Raw genomic sequence first — 15,832 nt, 5'->3', positions numbered from 1 at the left:
AGATATTTATCACCCATGGTCAGATATCCTCAGATATCTCCCAGTGTTCCTTGAGATATTTATCACCCCTGCTCAGATATCCTCAGATATCTCCTGATGTTCCTTGAGATATTTATCACCCCTGCTCAGATATCCTCAGATATCTCCTGATGTTCCTTGAGATTTTTATCATCCATGGTCAGATATCCTCAGATATCTCCTGATGTTCCTTGAGATATTTATCATCCATGGTCAGATATCCTCAGATATCTCCTGATGTTCCTTGAGATATTTATCACCCATGGTCAGATATCCTCAGATATCTCCTGATGTTCCTTGAGATATTTATCATCCATGGTCAGATATCCTCAGATATCTCCTGATGTTCCTTGAGATATTTATCACCCCTGCTCAGATATCCTCAGATATCTCCTGATGTTCCTTGAGATATTTATCATCCATGGTCAGATATCCTCAGATATCTCCTGATGTTCCTTGAGATATTTATCATCCATGGTCAGATATCCTCAGATATCTCCTGATGTTCCTTGAGATATTTATCATCCATGGTCAGATATCCTCAGATATCTCCTGATGTTCCTTGAGATATTTATCATCCATGGTCAGATATCCTCAGATATCTCCTGATGTTCCTTGAGATATTTATCATCCATGGTCAGATATCCTCAGATATCTCCTGATGTTCCTTGAGATATTTATCATCCATGGTCAGATATCCTCAGATATCTCCCGATGTTCCTTGAGATATATAGCACTGCTTGACGTAAGATAACTGTGTGTATGGAATCATTTTTGTCATAAAATCAGGCACTAATGACAGTTTTTTTCTGAACTTTTGGGGTAAATCAGAACTGAGGACTGATGATCTTTTACCAATGTGTGAGAAAAGCCATAAGGGCTCCACTACCACCTGGGATTTATAAGAGATGTGGTTGGTGTTACCTGGTGGTATCTGTCCAAATAGAGGCCTACTACACACAGGCTGATACAATCCAATCAACAGTCCAATGAAATGATGGGATTGTCTGAGAATTGTTGATGGGTTTGTCTGAACACCGTTTGGAAACAGCAGATATCTGAGTTGGCGATCAGTCTGTTGAGCAGACGTGTTTGGTTGGTACGGATGATTGTAGGTGTGAGAGTCACCTGTGGGGCAGAGGCTGGGCTTCTTGGGAAAATGAACGATTGGGCAGAATAAGCATCGGATTCATTTGTAGGTTGATAAGATATTCCTAATCTTTGAATGCGGAGGGAAGAACAATCCCAAAGTCTGATCACCACATCCACTGATTGCAACAAAAATCTCAGCCAAACAAAAGAAAAAAGAAACGGTCTGTTCAAAACAGGGACACTTTATTAGCACGACGCACCAAAACCGTTCCAAGCTCCCAATTTCAACTAACCAAATATTTGATTGATGTACAATACGATATTCATGCCTAATTGATTGAAATCAATTGGTTACCTAAGTGATTACCGTTCCAGGAAATCGATCAAAGCATTGGATCATCCACAGGATCGGCTCTGGATCGATCTAACCGGCGGAATTAGTTAAGCATACACGAGATTGCATTTCATGGGACAGAACAGCCAATCAGTGGCAGATAATCCCATCACGATGGGATCCTCAATACAGAGGCGTGTCTTATGTCACTGAAGAAGGGAACGGTACATGCAGGATTTGAGGTGACAAGGTCATATCAGGACATAGTGGTGGTAGGTGACTGGTAGATGCATGCTGTGATATGGCAGGGTCATATTAGGGCATAGCGGTGGATGATGACTGGTATATGTATGGTTTGAGATGGCCTGGGTCATATCAGGGCATAGCGGTGGCAGATGACTAGTAGATGCGTGCTGCAATATGGCAGGGTCATATCAGGACATAGCGGTGGAAGATCACTGGTGGACGTGTGGTATGAGATGGCAGGGTCATATCGGGGCATAGTGGTGGCAGATGACTGATAGATGTGTAGTGTGTATTAGCAGGATCATATCAGGGCATAGTGGTGGCAGATGACTGGTATATGCATGCTGTGAAATGGCAGGGTTATATTAGGGCATAGCGATGGCAGATGACTGGTATATGCGTGGTTTGAGATGGCCTGGGTCATATCAGAACATAGTGGTAGTAGATGGCTGGTATATGCATAGTGTGAAATGTCAGGGTCATATCAGAACATAGTGGTGGCAGATGACTAGAAGATGCGTGGTTTGAGATGGCAGGGTCATATCAGGGCATAGCGGTGGCAGATGACTGATCGATGCGTGCTGCAAAATGGCAGGGTCATATCAGGACATAGCGGTGGAAGATGACTGGTGGATGTGTGGTATGGGATAGCAGGGTCATATCGGGGCATAGCGGTGGTAGATGACTGGTAGATGCATGGTGTGATATGGCAGGGTCATATTAGGGCATAGCGGTGGAGGATGACTGGTAGATGCGTGGTGTCATATGGCAGGGTCACATTAGGGCATAGCGGTGGATGATGACCGGTTGATGTGTGGTATGAGATGACAGGGTCATATCAGGACATAGTGGTGGCAGATGACTGGTGGATGTGTGGTATGAGATGGCAGGGTCATATCAGGACATAGTGGTGGCAGATTACTGGTATATGTGTGGTTTGAGATGGCCTGGGTCATATCAGGGCATAGCGGTGGCAGATGACTGATAGATACGTGCTGCGAAATGGCAGGGTCATATCAGGACATTGCGGTGGTAGATGACTGGTAGATGCTTGGTGTGATATGGCAGGATCATATTAGGGCATAGCGGTGGAGGATGACTGATAGATGCAGGATTTGAGATGGCAGGGTCATATTAAGATATAGCAGTGGAAGATCACTGGTGGACATGTGGTATGAGATGGCAGGGTCATATCGGGGCATAGTGGTGGCAGATGACTGATAGATGTGTAGTGTGTAATAGCAGGATCATATCAGGGCATAGTGGTGGCAGATGACTGGTATATGCATGCTGTGAAATGGCAGGGTTATATTAGGGCATAGCAGTGGCAGATGACTGGTATATGCATAGTGTGAAATGGCAGGGTTATATTAGGGCATAGCGGTGGCAGATGACTGGTATATGCATAGTGTGAAATGGCAGGGTTATATTAGGGCATAGCGGTGACAGATGCCTGGTATATGCGTGGTTTGAGATGGCCTGGGTCATGTCAGAGCATATCGGTGGCAGATGACTAGCAGATGCGTGGTTTGAGATGGCAGGGTCATATTAGGACATAGTGGTGGCAAATGACTGGTATATGTGTGGTTTGAGATGGCCTGGGTCATATCAGGGCATAGCGGTGACAGATGACTGGTGGATGCGAGGTTTGAGATGGCCTGGGTCATATCAGGACATAGCGGTGGCAGATGACTGGTAGATGCGAGGTTTGAGATGGCAGGGTCATATTAGGACATAGTGGTGGCAAATGACTGGTATATGCATGGTGTGAAATGGCAGGGTTATATTAGGGCATAGCGGTGACAGATGACTGGTGGATGCGAGGTTTGAGGTGGCCTGGGTCATATCAGGGCATAGCGGTGGCAGATGACTGGTAGATGCGAGGTTGGAGATGGCCTGGATCATATCAGGACATAGCGTGGCAGATGACTGGTAGATGCGAGGTTTGAGATGGCCTGGGTCATATCAGGGCATAGTGGTGACAGATGACTGGTAGATGCAAGGTTTGAGATTGCCTGGGTCATATCAGCGCATAGTGGTGGCAGATGACTGGTAGATGCGAGGTTTTAGATGGCCTGGGTCATATCAGGACATAGCGGTGGCAGATGACTGGTAGATGCGAGGTTTGAGATGGCCTGGGTCATATCAGGGCATAGCGGTGGCAGATGACGAGGTTTGAGATGGCACAGCCCCATGAGAGCGTAGTTCTCCGTATACAGACTGGACAGTATATGTTTAGGGATCACAGCACCTTGATAAGGATTGCTGCTTATTACATTATCAGTAAGTGTGTGATTGTAGTGAGTAGTAAAGTACTGCCACAGAACCTGCCATTACCCCCTTCAGCTGGGCTGCTTCAGGTCATGTGATGGTTATGGTGGGATTGTGTTTAGGCATGTAATCTGTGCCTCCCTGTAACCAGCACAGCCCCCCCCCCCCCCCCCAATCACACCACAGGGCCCACCATTACTCCCTTCAGCTGGGCTGCTTCAGGTCATGTGATGGTGGTGGTGGGGTTATGTCTAGGCATGCTATGTGTGCCTCCCTGTTACCAGCACCCCCCCCCCCCACCCATCACACCATGACACAGAACCTGCCATTACCCCCTTACAGCTGGGCTGCTTCAGGTCATGTGATGGTTATGGTGGGGTTATGTCTAGGCATGTAATCTGTGCCTCTCTGTTACCACCCCCCCCCCCCCCTCAATCACACCATGACACAGAACCTGCCATTACCCCCTTACAGCTGGGCTGCTTCAGGTCATGTGATGGTGGTGGTGGGGTTATGTCTAGGCATGCTATCTGTGCCTCTCTGTTACCAACACAGCCCCCCCCCCCCCCCTCCCCATGCTTGGTCTCCCATGACACAGTGCTGCAGGCAGCCAGCGGGAGCAGAGGTCACCCCGGCCAGCTGGGCGCTGTGATGTCACCGGGGACTTCCTGCGCTCGTTCCGCTCACCCAGACCCGTGACTGAACTGTCTCCAAACTTTCCAGAACTTTCATTTCTAGCTGCTGTTCCTGTTACAGCGAGAGAGGAAAGGGGAACTGGAGAGAGGCTGCTACAGCGGACCTGAACTCAGAACCGCCTCTCTGCTATCAAAGACAAGCAGCAGCATAATAACCTTTACAGGAAAACATGTCTTTGTTACAGCCGATACAAATCCTGCAATAAATCTGCAGTGTGTCTACTTCCTGCTTTCATGGCAGCAGACATATTGTTAACATCCTGTGCTTACAAATTAGCGGCTCTGCCAAGGCAGCCGGCTGACACATCTGAGAGATCAAATTACAACTTGTACTTATTCACAGATGAGGGGGAATTAGACACATAGCTTGTGCTTATCATGTCAGCGATGCGTGGGTTCTATCAGATAATGGTGCAAGCCCCTCTACGGACCCCAGCAGTCTGTTCTTCAGAGGAGAGGATGATTGGGGATGTAAACAAACTCTCCCACAATATTCCTCATATATTGGAAGCCACCTTCTGTTCAGGTGATGCGCAGAAAGTTGTGTATTTCCATAAATCTGCAGGAAGTGTGGATTTTGTACTTCAGCAATGTTGAGAGTCCAGTCACACTCCTCAGGGGCGGGGCAGCTCATACAACTTCCTGTCCCTTCCTCCGAGGAGAAGAGTCATCAGCCAAGAGCTGTAACTCCTCCTCCCACACCTGACTGTTAGATGTGAGGGACTCAGCGATGACCAATCAGCAGTCTGGGTACTCTCTGCTTCCTGGTTACATGTTCCCCTATAAGGACTTTCCTCCAACATCCCAGGAAATATACCGGAAGGAAATTGGCTCTCTAGAAATGGATACTTTTGGACATTAGATTGTGAGCTCTGCGGAGCAGCTCAGTGTATTCTGTACAGAGACACGCTGTTGATATATAATAATAATGATGATGTCACTGATGTGATATAGTTCTATTACTGAGGGTTTGTGCTGTAGGGATAGCCTATATATGCCCCTCCTATATACCCGATATCCTCTCACCTCCTTCTGTCTGGTGTGTTGCAGGGCAGCGGATGTGCGGCAGAGCGAGGCGATAAACATGGCGGCTCCAGGTAAGAGGTCACCTCGCAGCGGTACTGTTATATTATTGTTATAGTATTGTTATATCATTATTATATCATTGTTATATTGTTGTTATATCATTGTTATATTACTGTTATATTGTTATATTATTGTTATATCATTATATTATTGTTATATCATTGTTATATTGTTATATTATTGTTATATCATTATATTATTGTTATATCATTGTTATATTATTGTTATATTATTGTTATATCATTGTTATATTGTTGTTATATCATTGTTATAGTATTGTTATATTGTTATACTAGCTGGACGCCCGGCGTTGCCCGGGTATGTATTTGGCCGGTGTTGGCTGCACACACTTTTCCTAACCCTAACACACAATTACTCAATTACTTAATGACCAAGTTTGTGAGCTTTGCGGTCTTTGGCATCAATAATTTGCATTGAAATAAAATTAATCTGATTGGATGTAGCTCCACCCCTTTTCTGAATTTGAACCCCAATCACCCAATGGCCAACTGTACCAGGTACAAGTGATTAACAGTGCAAGAATGGCATCAATTAACTAGTCCCCTTAAAAATCAATAGGTGGATTTTGATTGGCTTTTGTAGGCTGCACCCACTTTTCTGAATATTAATCCCATTCACCCAGTGACCAACTGTGCAAAGTTTGAGAACCCTGCCATTAACAGTGTAAGAATGGATGCAGTTTACATTTTCGTAAAGAAATTTGTATTTTTCTCCACCCACTGATTTCCTGTCATTGTTCGGGTATGTATTTGGCTGGTTTTGGCTCCGCCTACTTTTTCTAACCCTAACACACAATTACTCAATGACCAAGTTTGTGAGCTTTGCGGTCTTTGGCAGCAATAATTTGCATTGAGATTAAATAAATCTGATTGGCTGTTTGTGGCTCCACCCCTTTTTCTGAATTTGAACCCCAGTCACCCAATGATCAACTGTACCAGGTTTAAGGCTTGTGCCATTAACAGTGCAAGAATGGCAGTAATTACATATCCCCCTGGAAAATCAATAGGTGAATTTTGATTGGCTTTTATAAGCTCCACCCACTTTTCTGAATATTAATCCCAGTCATCCAGTGACCAATTGTGCAAAGTTTGAGAACCCTACCATTAACAGTGTAAGAATTGCTGCAGTTTACATTTTCTCAGTGAAATTTGTATTTGTCTCCGCCTACTGATGACTCGGCATTGCCCGATTATGTATTTTGCAGGTGCTGGCTGCGCCCACTTTTCCTAACCCTAACACACAATTACTCAATTACTCAATGACCAAGTTTGTGAGCTTTGCGGTCTTTGGCATCAATAACCTGCATTACAATGAAACAAATCATATTGGCTGTTTGTGGCCCCACCCCCTTTTATAAATTTAAACCCCAGTCACCCAATGATCAACTGTACCAGGTTTGAGGCTTGTGCCATTAACAGTGCAAGAATGGCAGCAATTAAATATTCCCCTGAAAAATCAATAGGTAATTTTTAATTGGCTTTTGTAGGTTCCACCCACTTTTCTGAATATATTATCCCAGTCACCCAGTGACCAACTGTGCAAAGTTTGAGAACCCTACCATTAGCAGTGTAAGAATGGCTGCTGTTTACATTTTCCCAGTAAAATTTGTATTTGTCTCCGCCCACTTATGACCCGCTTATGTATTTGGCTGGTGTTGGCTGTGCCCACTTTTCTAACCCTAACGCACAATTAATCAATTACTCAATTACCAAGTTTGTGAGCTTTGCGGTGTTTGGCATTATTAATTTGCATTGAGATTAAACAAATCTGATTGGCCGTTTGTGGCCCCACCCCTTTCTGAAATTGAACCCTAGTCACTCAATGATCAACTGTACCAGGTTTGAGGCTTGTGCCATTAACAGTGCAAGAATGGCAGCAATGTAAATATTCCCCTTGAAAATCAATAGGTTAATTTTGATTGGCTTTTATAGACTCCACCCACTTTTCTAAATATTAATCCCAGTCACCCAGTAACCAACTGTGGAAAGTTTGAGAACCCTACCATTAACAGTGTAAGAATGGCTGCTGTTTACATTTTCCCAGTAAAATTTGTATTTGTCTCCGCCCACTTATGACCCAGCGTTGCCCGCTTATGTATTTGGCTGGTGTTGGCTGTGCCCACTTTTCTAACCCTCACACACAATTAATCAATTACCAAGTTTGTGATCTTTGCAGTGTTAAACAAATCTAATTGGCTGTTTGTGGCTCCACCCCCTTTCGGAAATTGAACCCTAGTCACCCAATGATCAACTGTACCAGGTTTGAGGCTTGTGCCATTAACAGTGCAAGAATGGCAGCAATTAAATATTCCCCTTAAAAATCAATAGGTGAATTATGATTGGCTTTTATAGACTCCTCCCACCTTTCTGAATATTAATCCCAGTCACCCAATGACCAACTGTGCAAAGTTTGAGAACCCTGCCATTAACAGTGTAAGAATGGCTGCAGTTTACATTTTCCAGTGAAATTTGTATTTGTCTCCGCCCCTTTTTTGGTTATGGGGATAAAACGTATCCTATACTTTATTCCAGGTAATGTACTATGTGTGTGCCAAATTTCATTCAAATCCGTTCAGCCATTTTTGCGTGATCGAGTAACAAACATCCGAACATCTAAACATCCGAACTTTCCCATTTATTATATTAGTAGGATTACTGTTATATCATTGTTATAGTATTGTTATATTGTTATATTACTGTTATATGATTGTTATATTGTTATAGTATTGTTATATTGTTGTTATATTACTGTTATATCATTGCTATATGATTGTTATATTGTGTCAGTTGTGTGTCCTCTCCTCATTAACGGTTCTCTCTCCTTCCTCTCCAGGTTATGGGTCACCCGCTCCCGGATACCCCAATCCCCCGTACCCCTCCCCACCCTATCCCACTGCCCCCTCTGCACCCCCGGCCCCCCTCCCCTCATCCCCTGGATTCCATGAGTACCCCGGACCGGGCTGCAGCATCCCCCCTCAGCACCCCCTGCACCCGCCGCTGCACCCCCACGCCGACCCTCCTCCACCAGGGGGAGCGCCCTACATGCCGGTCAGCAGCGGGAGCGCCCCAAGTGCCTTGGAGTACCTAAGCCAGGTAACTGCCTGTTCTCTCTACTTCCTGTGTCTGTCTGTCTTGTGTTACAGCAGCTGCAATTCCACTGCAGGCTCACAGTGGGCGGGAGCTAAGAGAGGAGGGGGGGGGGGGAGAAGGTGCCTAGGCAGCAAGGTACAAAAATCATCCGACTCCGACTCCTCAGTTTATGAAACCACCGACTCCAACTCCAGGAAACCAAAATGACTCCAACTCCGCAACCAGGGCTGTGGAGTCTGTACAAAAATCCACCAACTCCGACTCCGACTCCTCGACTCCGACTCCTTTAATTTGCATATTACTATCTTGTTGCTTGAAAGTATGTAACATGAAATTCGTCTCTCATAACTGCCAACGCTTAGGAATTTTAAAAGACAACTGAAGTGAGAAGGATATGGAGGCTGCCATATTTATTCCCTTTAGTCATAGACTAAAACTAGTCCTTGGTAAGAGTACTTGTAAAATGTACAAACCGGAACAAAGAACATCTATCAGGCCCTAGGCAATGTAAGTGTGGGTACATGTAAGAATGATGTGCAGGTACTCTGCAGGGGAATGAGGGGATTCTTCCTCTATTACACATTCTTCATGCACAATCTGAACATGGATCAGGCCCTAGGCAATGTAAGGCCTCTTGCACACTGCATGCATTTCAGATTCCGATTCCGCTTTTTAATCTGTTTTTACATCCGATTCCGATTCAGATTTTTAATCTTTACTGCATGCTGCGTTTTTTGATCCGTTTTTCTGTTGAATGTATTCAGGGAAAATCGGAAACGGAATCGGAAACGGAAACGGAATCGGAATCGGAAAACGGATTTGCAGTGTGCAGGGAGCCTAAGTATGGGTACATGTAAGAGTGATGTGCAGGTACTCTGCAGGGGAATGAGGGGATTCTTCCTCTATTACACATTCTTCATGCACAATCTGAACATCTATCAGGCCGTAGGCAATTATTATTATTATTATTATTTTTTATTTATATAGCGCCAACATATTCCGCAGCACTTTACAAAGCACAATAAGACGACAAGGGGAACATAGATACAACTAAGAAATATACAGCAGAGTTCCAAGCAGCACAAATATTGTTACAAAAACAGTAAACATTAGGTGGATGACCCTGCCCTTGCGAGCTTACAATCTAATGGGTAGTGGGGGACACACTAGGTAAGGGGGTGGAGGATGGATGAGGTAGTGATTCTTTGCCTCTGATTACATTGTGACAAATAAGTAAATAAAGGGCTATAGAATGTTATAAGCTTGTCTGAAAAGGTGTGTTTTAAGAGTGCGTTTGAAGATGTCCAGGCTTGGAGCATGACGTACAGGCTGTGGAAGAGAGTTCCAGATAAGGGCTGATGCTCGTGTAAAGTCCTGGATAGAGTTGGGCCGAACCTCCGATTTTCGGTTCGCGAACCGGGTTCGCGAACTTTCGCGGAACGTTCGGTTCGCGTTAAAGTTCGCGAACCGCAATAGACTTCAATGGGGATGCGAACTTTGAAAAAAAAAATAATTATGCTGGCCACAAAAGTGATGGAAAAGATGTTTCAAGGGGTCTAACACCTGGAGGGGGGCATGGCGGAGTGGGATACACGCCAAAAGTCCCCGGGAAAAATCTGGATTTGACGCAAAGCAGCGTTTTAAGGGCAGAAATCACATTGAATGCTAAATGACAGGCCTAAAGTGCTTTAAAACATCTTGCATGTGTATACATCAATCAGGTAGTGTAATTAAGGTACTGCTTCACACTGACACACCAAACTCACCGTGTAACGCACCGCAAACAGCTGTTTGTGTAGTGACGGCCGTGCTGGACTGGTGCGCACCATGGCGAGAGTGCAGGTTTTGGTGGCTTTACAGCCCATATGGTCGGCCTGGCTGATGTAGCTGAATGACAGAACAGTGACTGTCCAGCTGATCAAATTTGGTCTGACCACAATGAAGCAACAACCTTATTATCGTGGGTGTGCCCCCCGAGACACTCATCTAGGCGCCGGTCATTGCTTCATTGTGATACGCAAGCCCCTTCACCACGGCAAGGTAATGATCACGAAGGGGAATGGGCGCATGTACATGCCTTTTCTTTTGTTGTTGCAACTGCCCGCAGTGCAGCCAGAAAAATTAGGCAGTCATGTACATGCACCATAAAAATTATTACAGCGGCCGCTGCTAGCAGCGGCCTAAAAAATTCAGCAATCCGCCTGGAGTCCCGGACCCTGTTGGTGGTGGCGGAGAAGGTAGTGAAGCGGCCTGCAGGCAGACATGCTGTGTGGAGGGACTGGGAGCGACTTAGTCTTTTTGGGGCAGGCCAGGCAGCCAGTCACACGGCGTGCAGGCAGAGATGCTGTGTGTGCGGGGACTGACTTAGTCTTGGGGCGGGCAGCAGCCCTCCGGGATCCATGCCTCATTCATTTTGATAAAGGTGAGGTACTTAACACTTTTGTGACTTAGGCGACTTCTCTTCTCTGTGACAATGCCTCCAGCTGCGCTGAAGGTCCTTTCTGAGAGGACGCTTGCGGCAGGGCAGGAGAGAAGTTGGATGGCAAATTGGGACAGCTCTGGCCACAGGTCAAGCCTGCGCACCCAGTAGTTCAAGGGTTCCTCATCGCTGTTCACAGCAGTGTCTACATCCACACTTAAGGCCAGGTAGTCGGCTACCTGCCGGTCGAGGCGTTGGTGGAGGGTGGATCCGGAAGGGCTACGGCGAGGCGTTGGACTAAAGAACGTCCGCATGTCCGACATCACCATGAGATCGCTGGAGCGTCCTGTCTTTGACTGCGTGGACACGGGAGGAGGATTAGTGGCAGTGGTACCTTGCTGGCGTTGTGCTGTCACATCACCCTTAAAGGCATTGTAAAGCATAGTTGACAGCTGGTTCTGCATGTGCTGCATCCTTTCCACCTTCCGGTGAGTTGGTAACAGGTCCGCCACTTTGTGCCTGTACCGAGGGTCTAGTAGTGTGGCCACCCAGTACAGCTCATTCCCCTTGAGGTTTTTTATACGGGGGTCCCTCAACAGGCAGGACAGCATAAAAGACGACATCTGCACAAAGTCGGATCCAGTACCCTCCATCTCCTCTTGCTCTTCCTCAGTGACGTCACGTAAGTCAACCTCCTCCCCCCAGCAGCGAACAATACCACGGGAAGGTTGAGCAGCACAAGCCCCCTGCGACGCCTGCTGCGGTTGTTCTCCTGCCGCTGTCCCCTCCTCCTCCTCCTCCTCCCCCAAAGAAACACCTTGCTCATCATCCTCTGAGTCTGACTCGTCTTCTGCACACGACCTCTCTTCTTCCTCCTCCTCCCCCCTCTGTGCTGCCGCAGGTGTTGAGGAAACAGCTGGGTCTGATGAAAATTGGTCCCATGCCTGTTCCTGCCGTAACGGTTCCTGGTCACGCTCATTCGCAGCTTCATCCGCCACTCTACGCACAGCACGCTCCAAGAAGTACGCGTAGGGAATTAAGTTGCTGATGGTGCCCTCACTGCGGCTCACCAGGTTGGTCACCTCCTCAAACGGCCGCATGAGCCTGCATGCATTTTTCATCAGTGTCCAGTTGTCGGGCCAGAACATCCCCATCTTCCCAGACTGTTTCGTTCTACTCCAGTTGTAGAGGTACTGGGTGACGGCTTTCTTCTGTTCTAGCAGGCGGGAGAACATGAGCAGGGTCGAGTTCCAGCGAGTGGGGCTATCGCAAATGAGGCGTCTCACCGGCATGTTGTTTTTACGCTGAATTTCCGCAAAGCGTGCCATGGCTGTGTAAGAGCGCCTCAAATGCCCACAGAACTTCCTGGCCTGCTTCAGGACATCCGCTAAGCCAGGGTACTTTGCCACAAATCTTTGAACCACTAGATTCATGACATGTGCCATGCAGGGTATGTGTGTCAGCTTCCCCATATGCAAAGCGGCAAGCAGATTGCTGCCGTTGTCGCACACCACGTTGCCTATCTCCAGGTGGTGCGGGGTCAGCCACTCATCCACCTGTTTCTTAAGAGCAGCCAGGAGAGCTGCTCCAGTGTGACTCTCCGCTTTGAGACAAGCCATGTCTAAGATGGCGTGACACCGTCGTACCTGGCATGCATCATAGGCCCTGCGGAGCTGGGGCTGTGTAGCTGGAGAGGAGAACTGCCACTCAGCCAAGGAGGAGGAGGAGGAGGACAGCGAAGAGCATGTAGCAGGAGGAGAGGAGGTGGCAGGAGGCCTGCCTGCAAGCCGTGGAGGTGTCACAATTTGGTCCGCCGCTTTCTGCTTGCCATCGTTCACCACCAGGTTCACCCAATGGGCTGTGTAGGTAATGTGGCGGCCCTGCCCGTGCTTGGCAGACCAGGCATCCGTGGTCAGGTGTACCCTTGACCCAACGCTCTTCGCAAGAGATGACACCACTTGCCTCTCAACTTCACGGTGCAGTTGGGGTATGGCCTTTCTCGAAAAATAAGTGCGGCCTGGCATCTTCCACTGCGGTGTTCCGATGGCCACAAATTTACGGAAGGCCTCAGAGTCCACCAGCCGGTATGGTAACAGCTGGCGAGCTAACAGTTCCGCCACGCCAGCTGTCAGACGCCGGGCAAGGGGGTGACTGGCCAAAAGTGGCTTCTTCTGCTCAAACATTTCCTTCACGGACACCTGACTGCTGCTGTGGGCAGAGGAGCAGGAACCGCTCAAGGGCAGAGGCGGAGTGGAGGAGGGTGCCTGTGAAGGTGCAAGGGAGAAAGCGGCAGAAGCAGATGATGCACCTGAAGGAGGAAGAGGAGAAGGAGGGTGACTTTTCTTTTGTGTGCTGCTGCTGCTTTTGCTCAGGTGGCCATCCCATTGCTGTTTGTGCCTTTTCTCCAGGTGCCTTCGTAAGGCACTTGTCCCTACGTGAGTGTTGGCCTTTCCACGGCTCAATTTTTGTTGGCAGAGCGAACAGATGGCTTTGGTCCGATCTGAGGCACACACATTAAAAAATTTCCACACCGCTGAGCCACCCTGGGATGTGGGCACTATGGGGACCTCAGCAGCTGATGATAAAGGGCAAGTTGGCTGGCTGTACATAGGTGGCGATACATGGTGCCGGACTCTGCCACCAGCTGTTTCTGACGAAGAGCTGCCCCAGCTTCTTTCAGCAACTTCTATCCTCCTACTACTCTCTGACTCCCCCTCTGAACTGTCCTCCTCTTCATCTCCTCTATTGGGAACATACAGAGGATCCCTATCATCGTCATCATCGTAATCATCCTGCCCAGCTTCGCTTGACTCAGAAAAATCCAAACATGCACCATCAGTAGGTCCTTCATCCTCCTTACATGTTACATCCATAGTGTTGTCGCGTAACGCAGACATATGAGCTGGTGAAAATTCATCTGGCTGTAACAATGGCTGTGCATCAGTGATTTCACCACCACTAAATAATTCTTGCGAAGTGTCAAATGCAGCGGAAGTGGTGCTAGTAGTAGCGCTGGTGGCTGAGCAAGATGAGGTGTTCTGTGTCGCTAAATACTCAACCACGTCCTGACAATCTTGGGAGGTGATGGGACGTGCCTTCTTCCGAGCACTGTCCTGTGGGCCAGGTCCACACGAAATTACATTTACACGACCTCGCGCAGACCTGCCGGGTGGCCTTCCTCTGCCTCTGCCACTACCTCTTCCTCTTCCTCTACCTGTTTTGTCCATATCGGGTATGCACGGAGTGGTATATCACACTGCGTGCACTCACGTAGGTAGGTGGGTTCACTTAACTGCACAGGTATGCGCACTGATGCGGTGGGTTCACTGAACAGTACAGGTATACAGTGGCGGGTTCACTGAACACAACAGGTATGCAGTGGCGGGTTCACTGAACAGGTATACAGTGGCGGGTCCACTGAACAGAACAGGTATACAGTGGCGGGTCCACTGAACAGAACAGGTATACAGTGGCGGGTTCACAGAACAGGTATGCAGTGGCAGGATCACTGAACAGGTATACAGTGGCGGGTCCACTGAACAGAACAGGTATACAGTGGCGGGTTCACAGAACAGGTATGCAGTGGCAGGTTCACTGAACACAACAGGTATGCAGTGACGTGTTCACTAAACAGGTATACAGTGGCGGGTCCACTGAACAGAACAGGTATACAGTGGCGGGTTCACAGAACAGGTATACAGTGGCGGGTCCACTGAACAGAACAGGTATACAGTGGCGGGTTCACAGAACAGGTATACAGTGGCGGGTCCACTGAACAGAACAGGTATACAGTGGCGGGTTCACAGAACAGGTATGCAGTGGCAGGTTCACTGAACACAACAGGTATGCAGTGGCGGGTTCACTGAACAGGTATACAGTGGCGGGTCCACTGAACAGAACAGGTATGCAGTGGCGGGTTCACTGAACAGGTATACAGTGGCGGGTCCACTGAACAGAACAGGTATACAGTGGCGGGTTCACAGAACAGGTATGCAGTGGCAGGATCACTGAACAGGTATACAGTGGCGGGTCCACAGAACAGAACAGGTATACAGTGGCGGGTCCACTGAACAGAACAGGTATACAGTGGCGCGTTCACAGAACAGGTATGCAGTGGCAGGATCACTGAACAGGTATACAGTGGCGGGTCCACTGAACAGAACAGGTATACAGTGGCGGGTTCACAGAACAGGTATACAGTGGCGGGTCCACTGAACAGAACAGGTATACAGTGGCGGGTTCACAGAACAGGTATGCAGTGGCAGGTTCACTGAACACAACAGGTATGCAGTGGCGGGTTCACTGAACAACAGAACAGGTATACAGTGGCGGGTTCACAGAACAGGTATACAGTGGCGGGTCCACTGAACAGAACAGGTATACAGTGGCGGGTTCACAGAACAGGTATGCAGTGGCAGGATCACTGAACAGGTATGCAGTGGCAGGATCACTGAACAGGTATGCAGTGGGCTGAGGGCTCACTGAACAGAACAGGTATGCAGTGGCAGGATCACTGAACAGGTATGCAGTGGCAGGATCACAGTACAGGTATGCAGTGGGC

General features: G+C 47.8%; 1 protein-coding gene across 1 annotated transcript in view; it reads left to right on the top strand.

The window, feature by feature from the left end:
• LOC137560829 (phospholipid scramblase 1-like) overlaps positions 1–15,832 on the top strand; it is an 84,855-nt gene that overhangs the window by 14,605 nt on the left and 54,418 nt on the right. Inside the window, exons 2-3 of the mRNA XM_068271965.1 lie at positions 5,707–5,753; positions 8,596–8,855. Coding sequence (XP_068128066.1) covers positions 5,741–5,753; positions 8,596–8,855 — 273 coding nt within the window. The 5' untranslated portion in view covers positions 5,707–5,740. The remainder of the gene's footprint in view (positions 1–5,706; positions 5,754–8,595; positions 8,856–15,832) is intronic.

The sequence above is a fragment of the Hyperolius riggenbachi genome, chromosome 3 (genome assembly GCF_040937935.1).
Source record: "Hyperolius riggenbachi isolate aHypRig1 chromosome 3, aHypRig1.pri, whole genome shotgun sequence".
NCBI classification, from domain to species: domain Eukaryota; kingdom Metazoa; phylum Chordata; class Amphibia; order Anura; family Hyperoliidae; genus Hyperolius; species Hyperolius riggenbachi.
The sequence above is the reverse complement of the archived record's forward strand: the minus strand, read 5'-3'. Positions and strand labels throughout refer to the sequence as shown.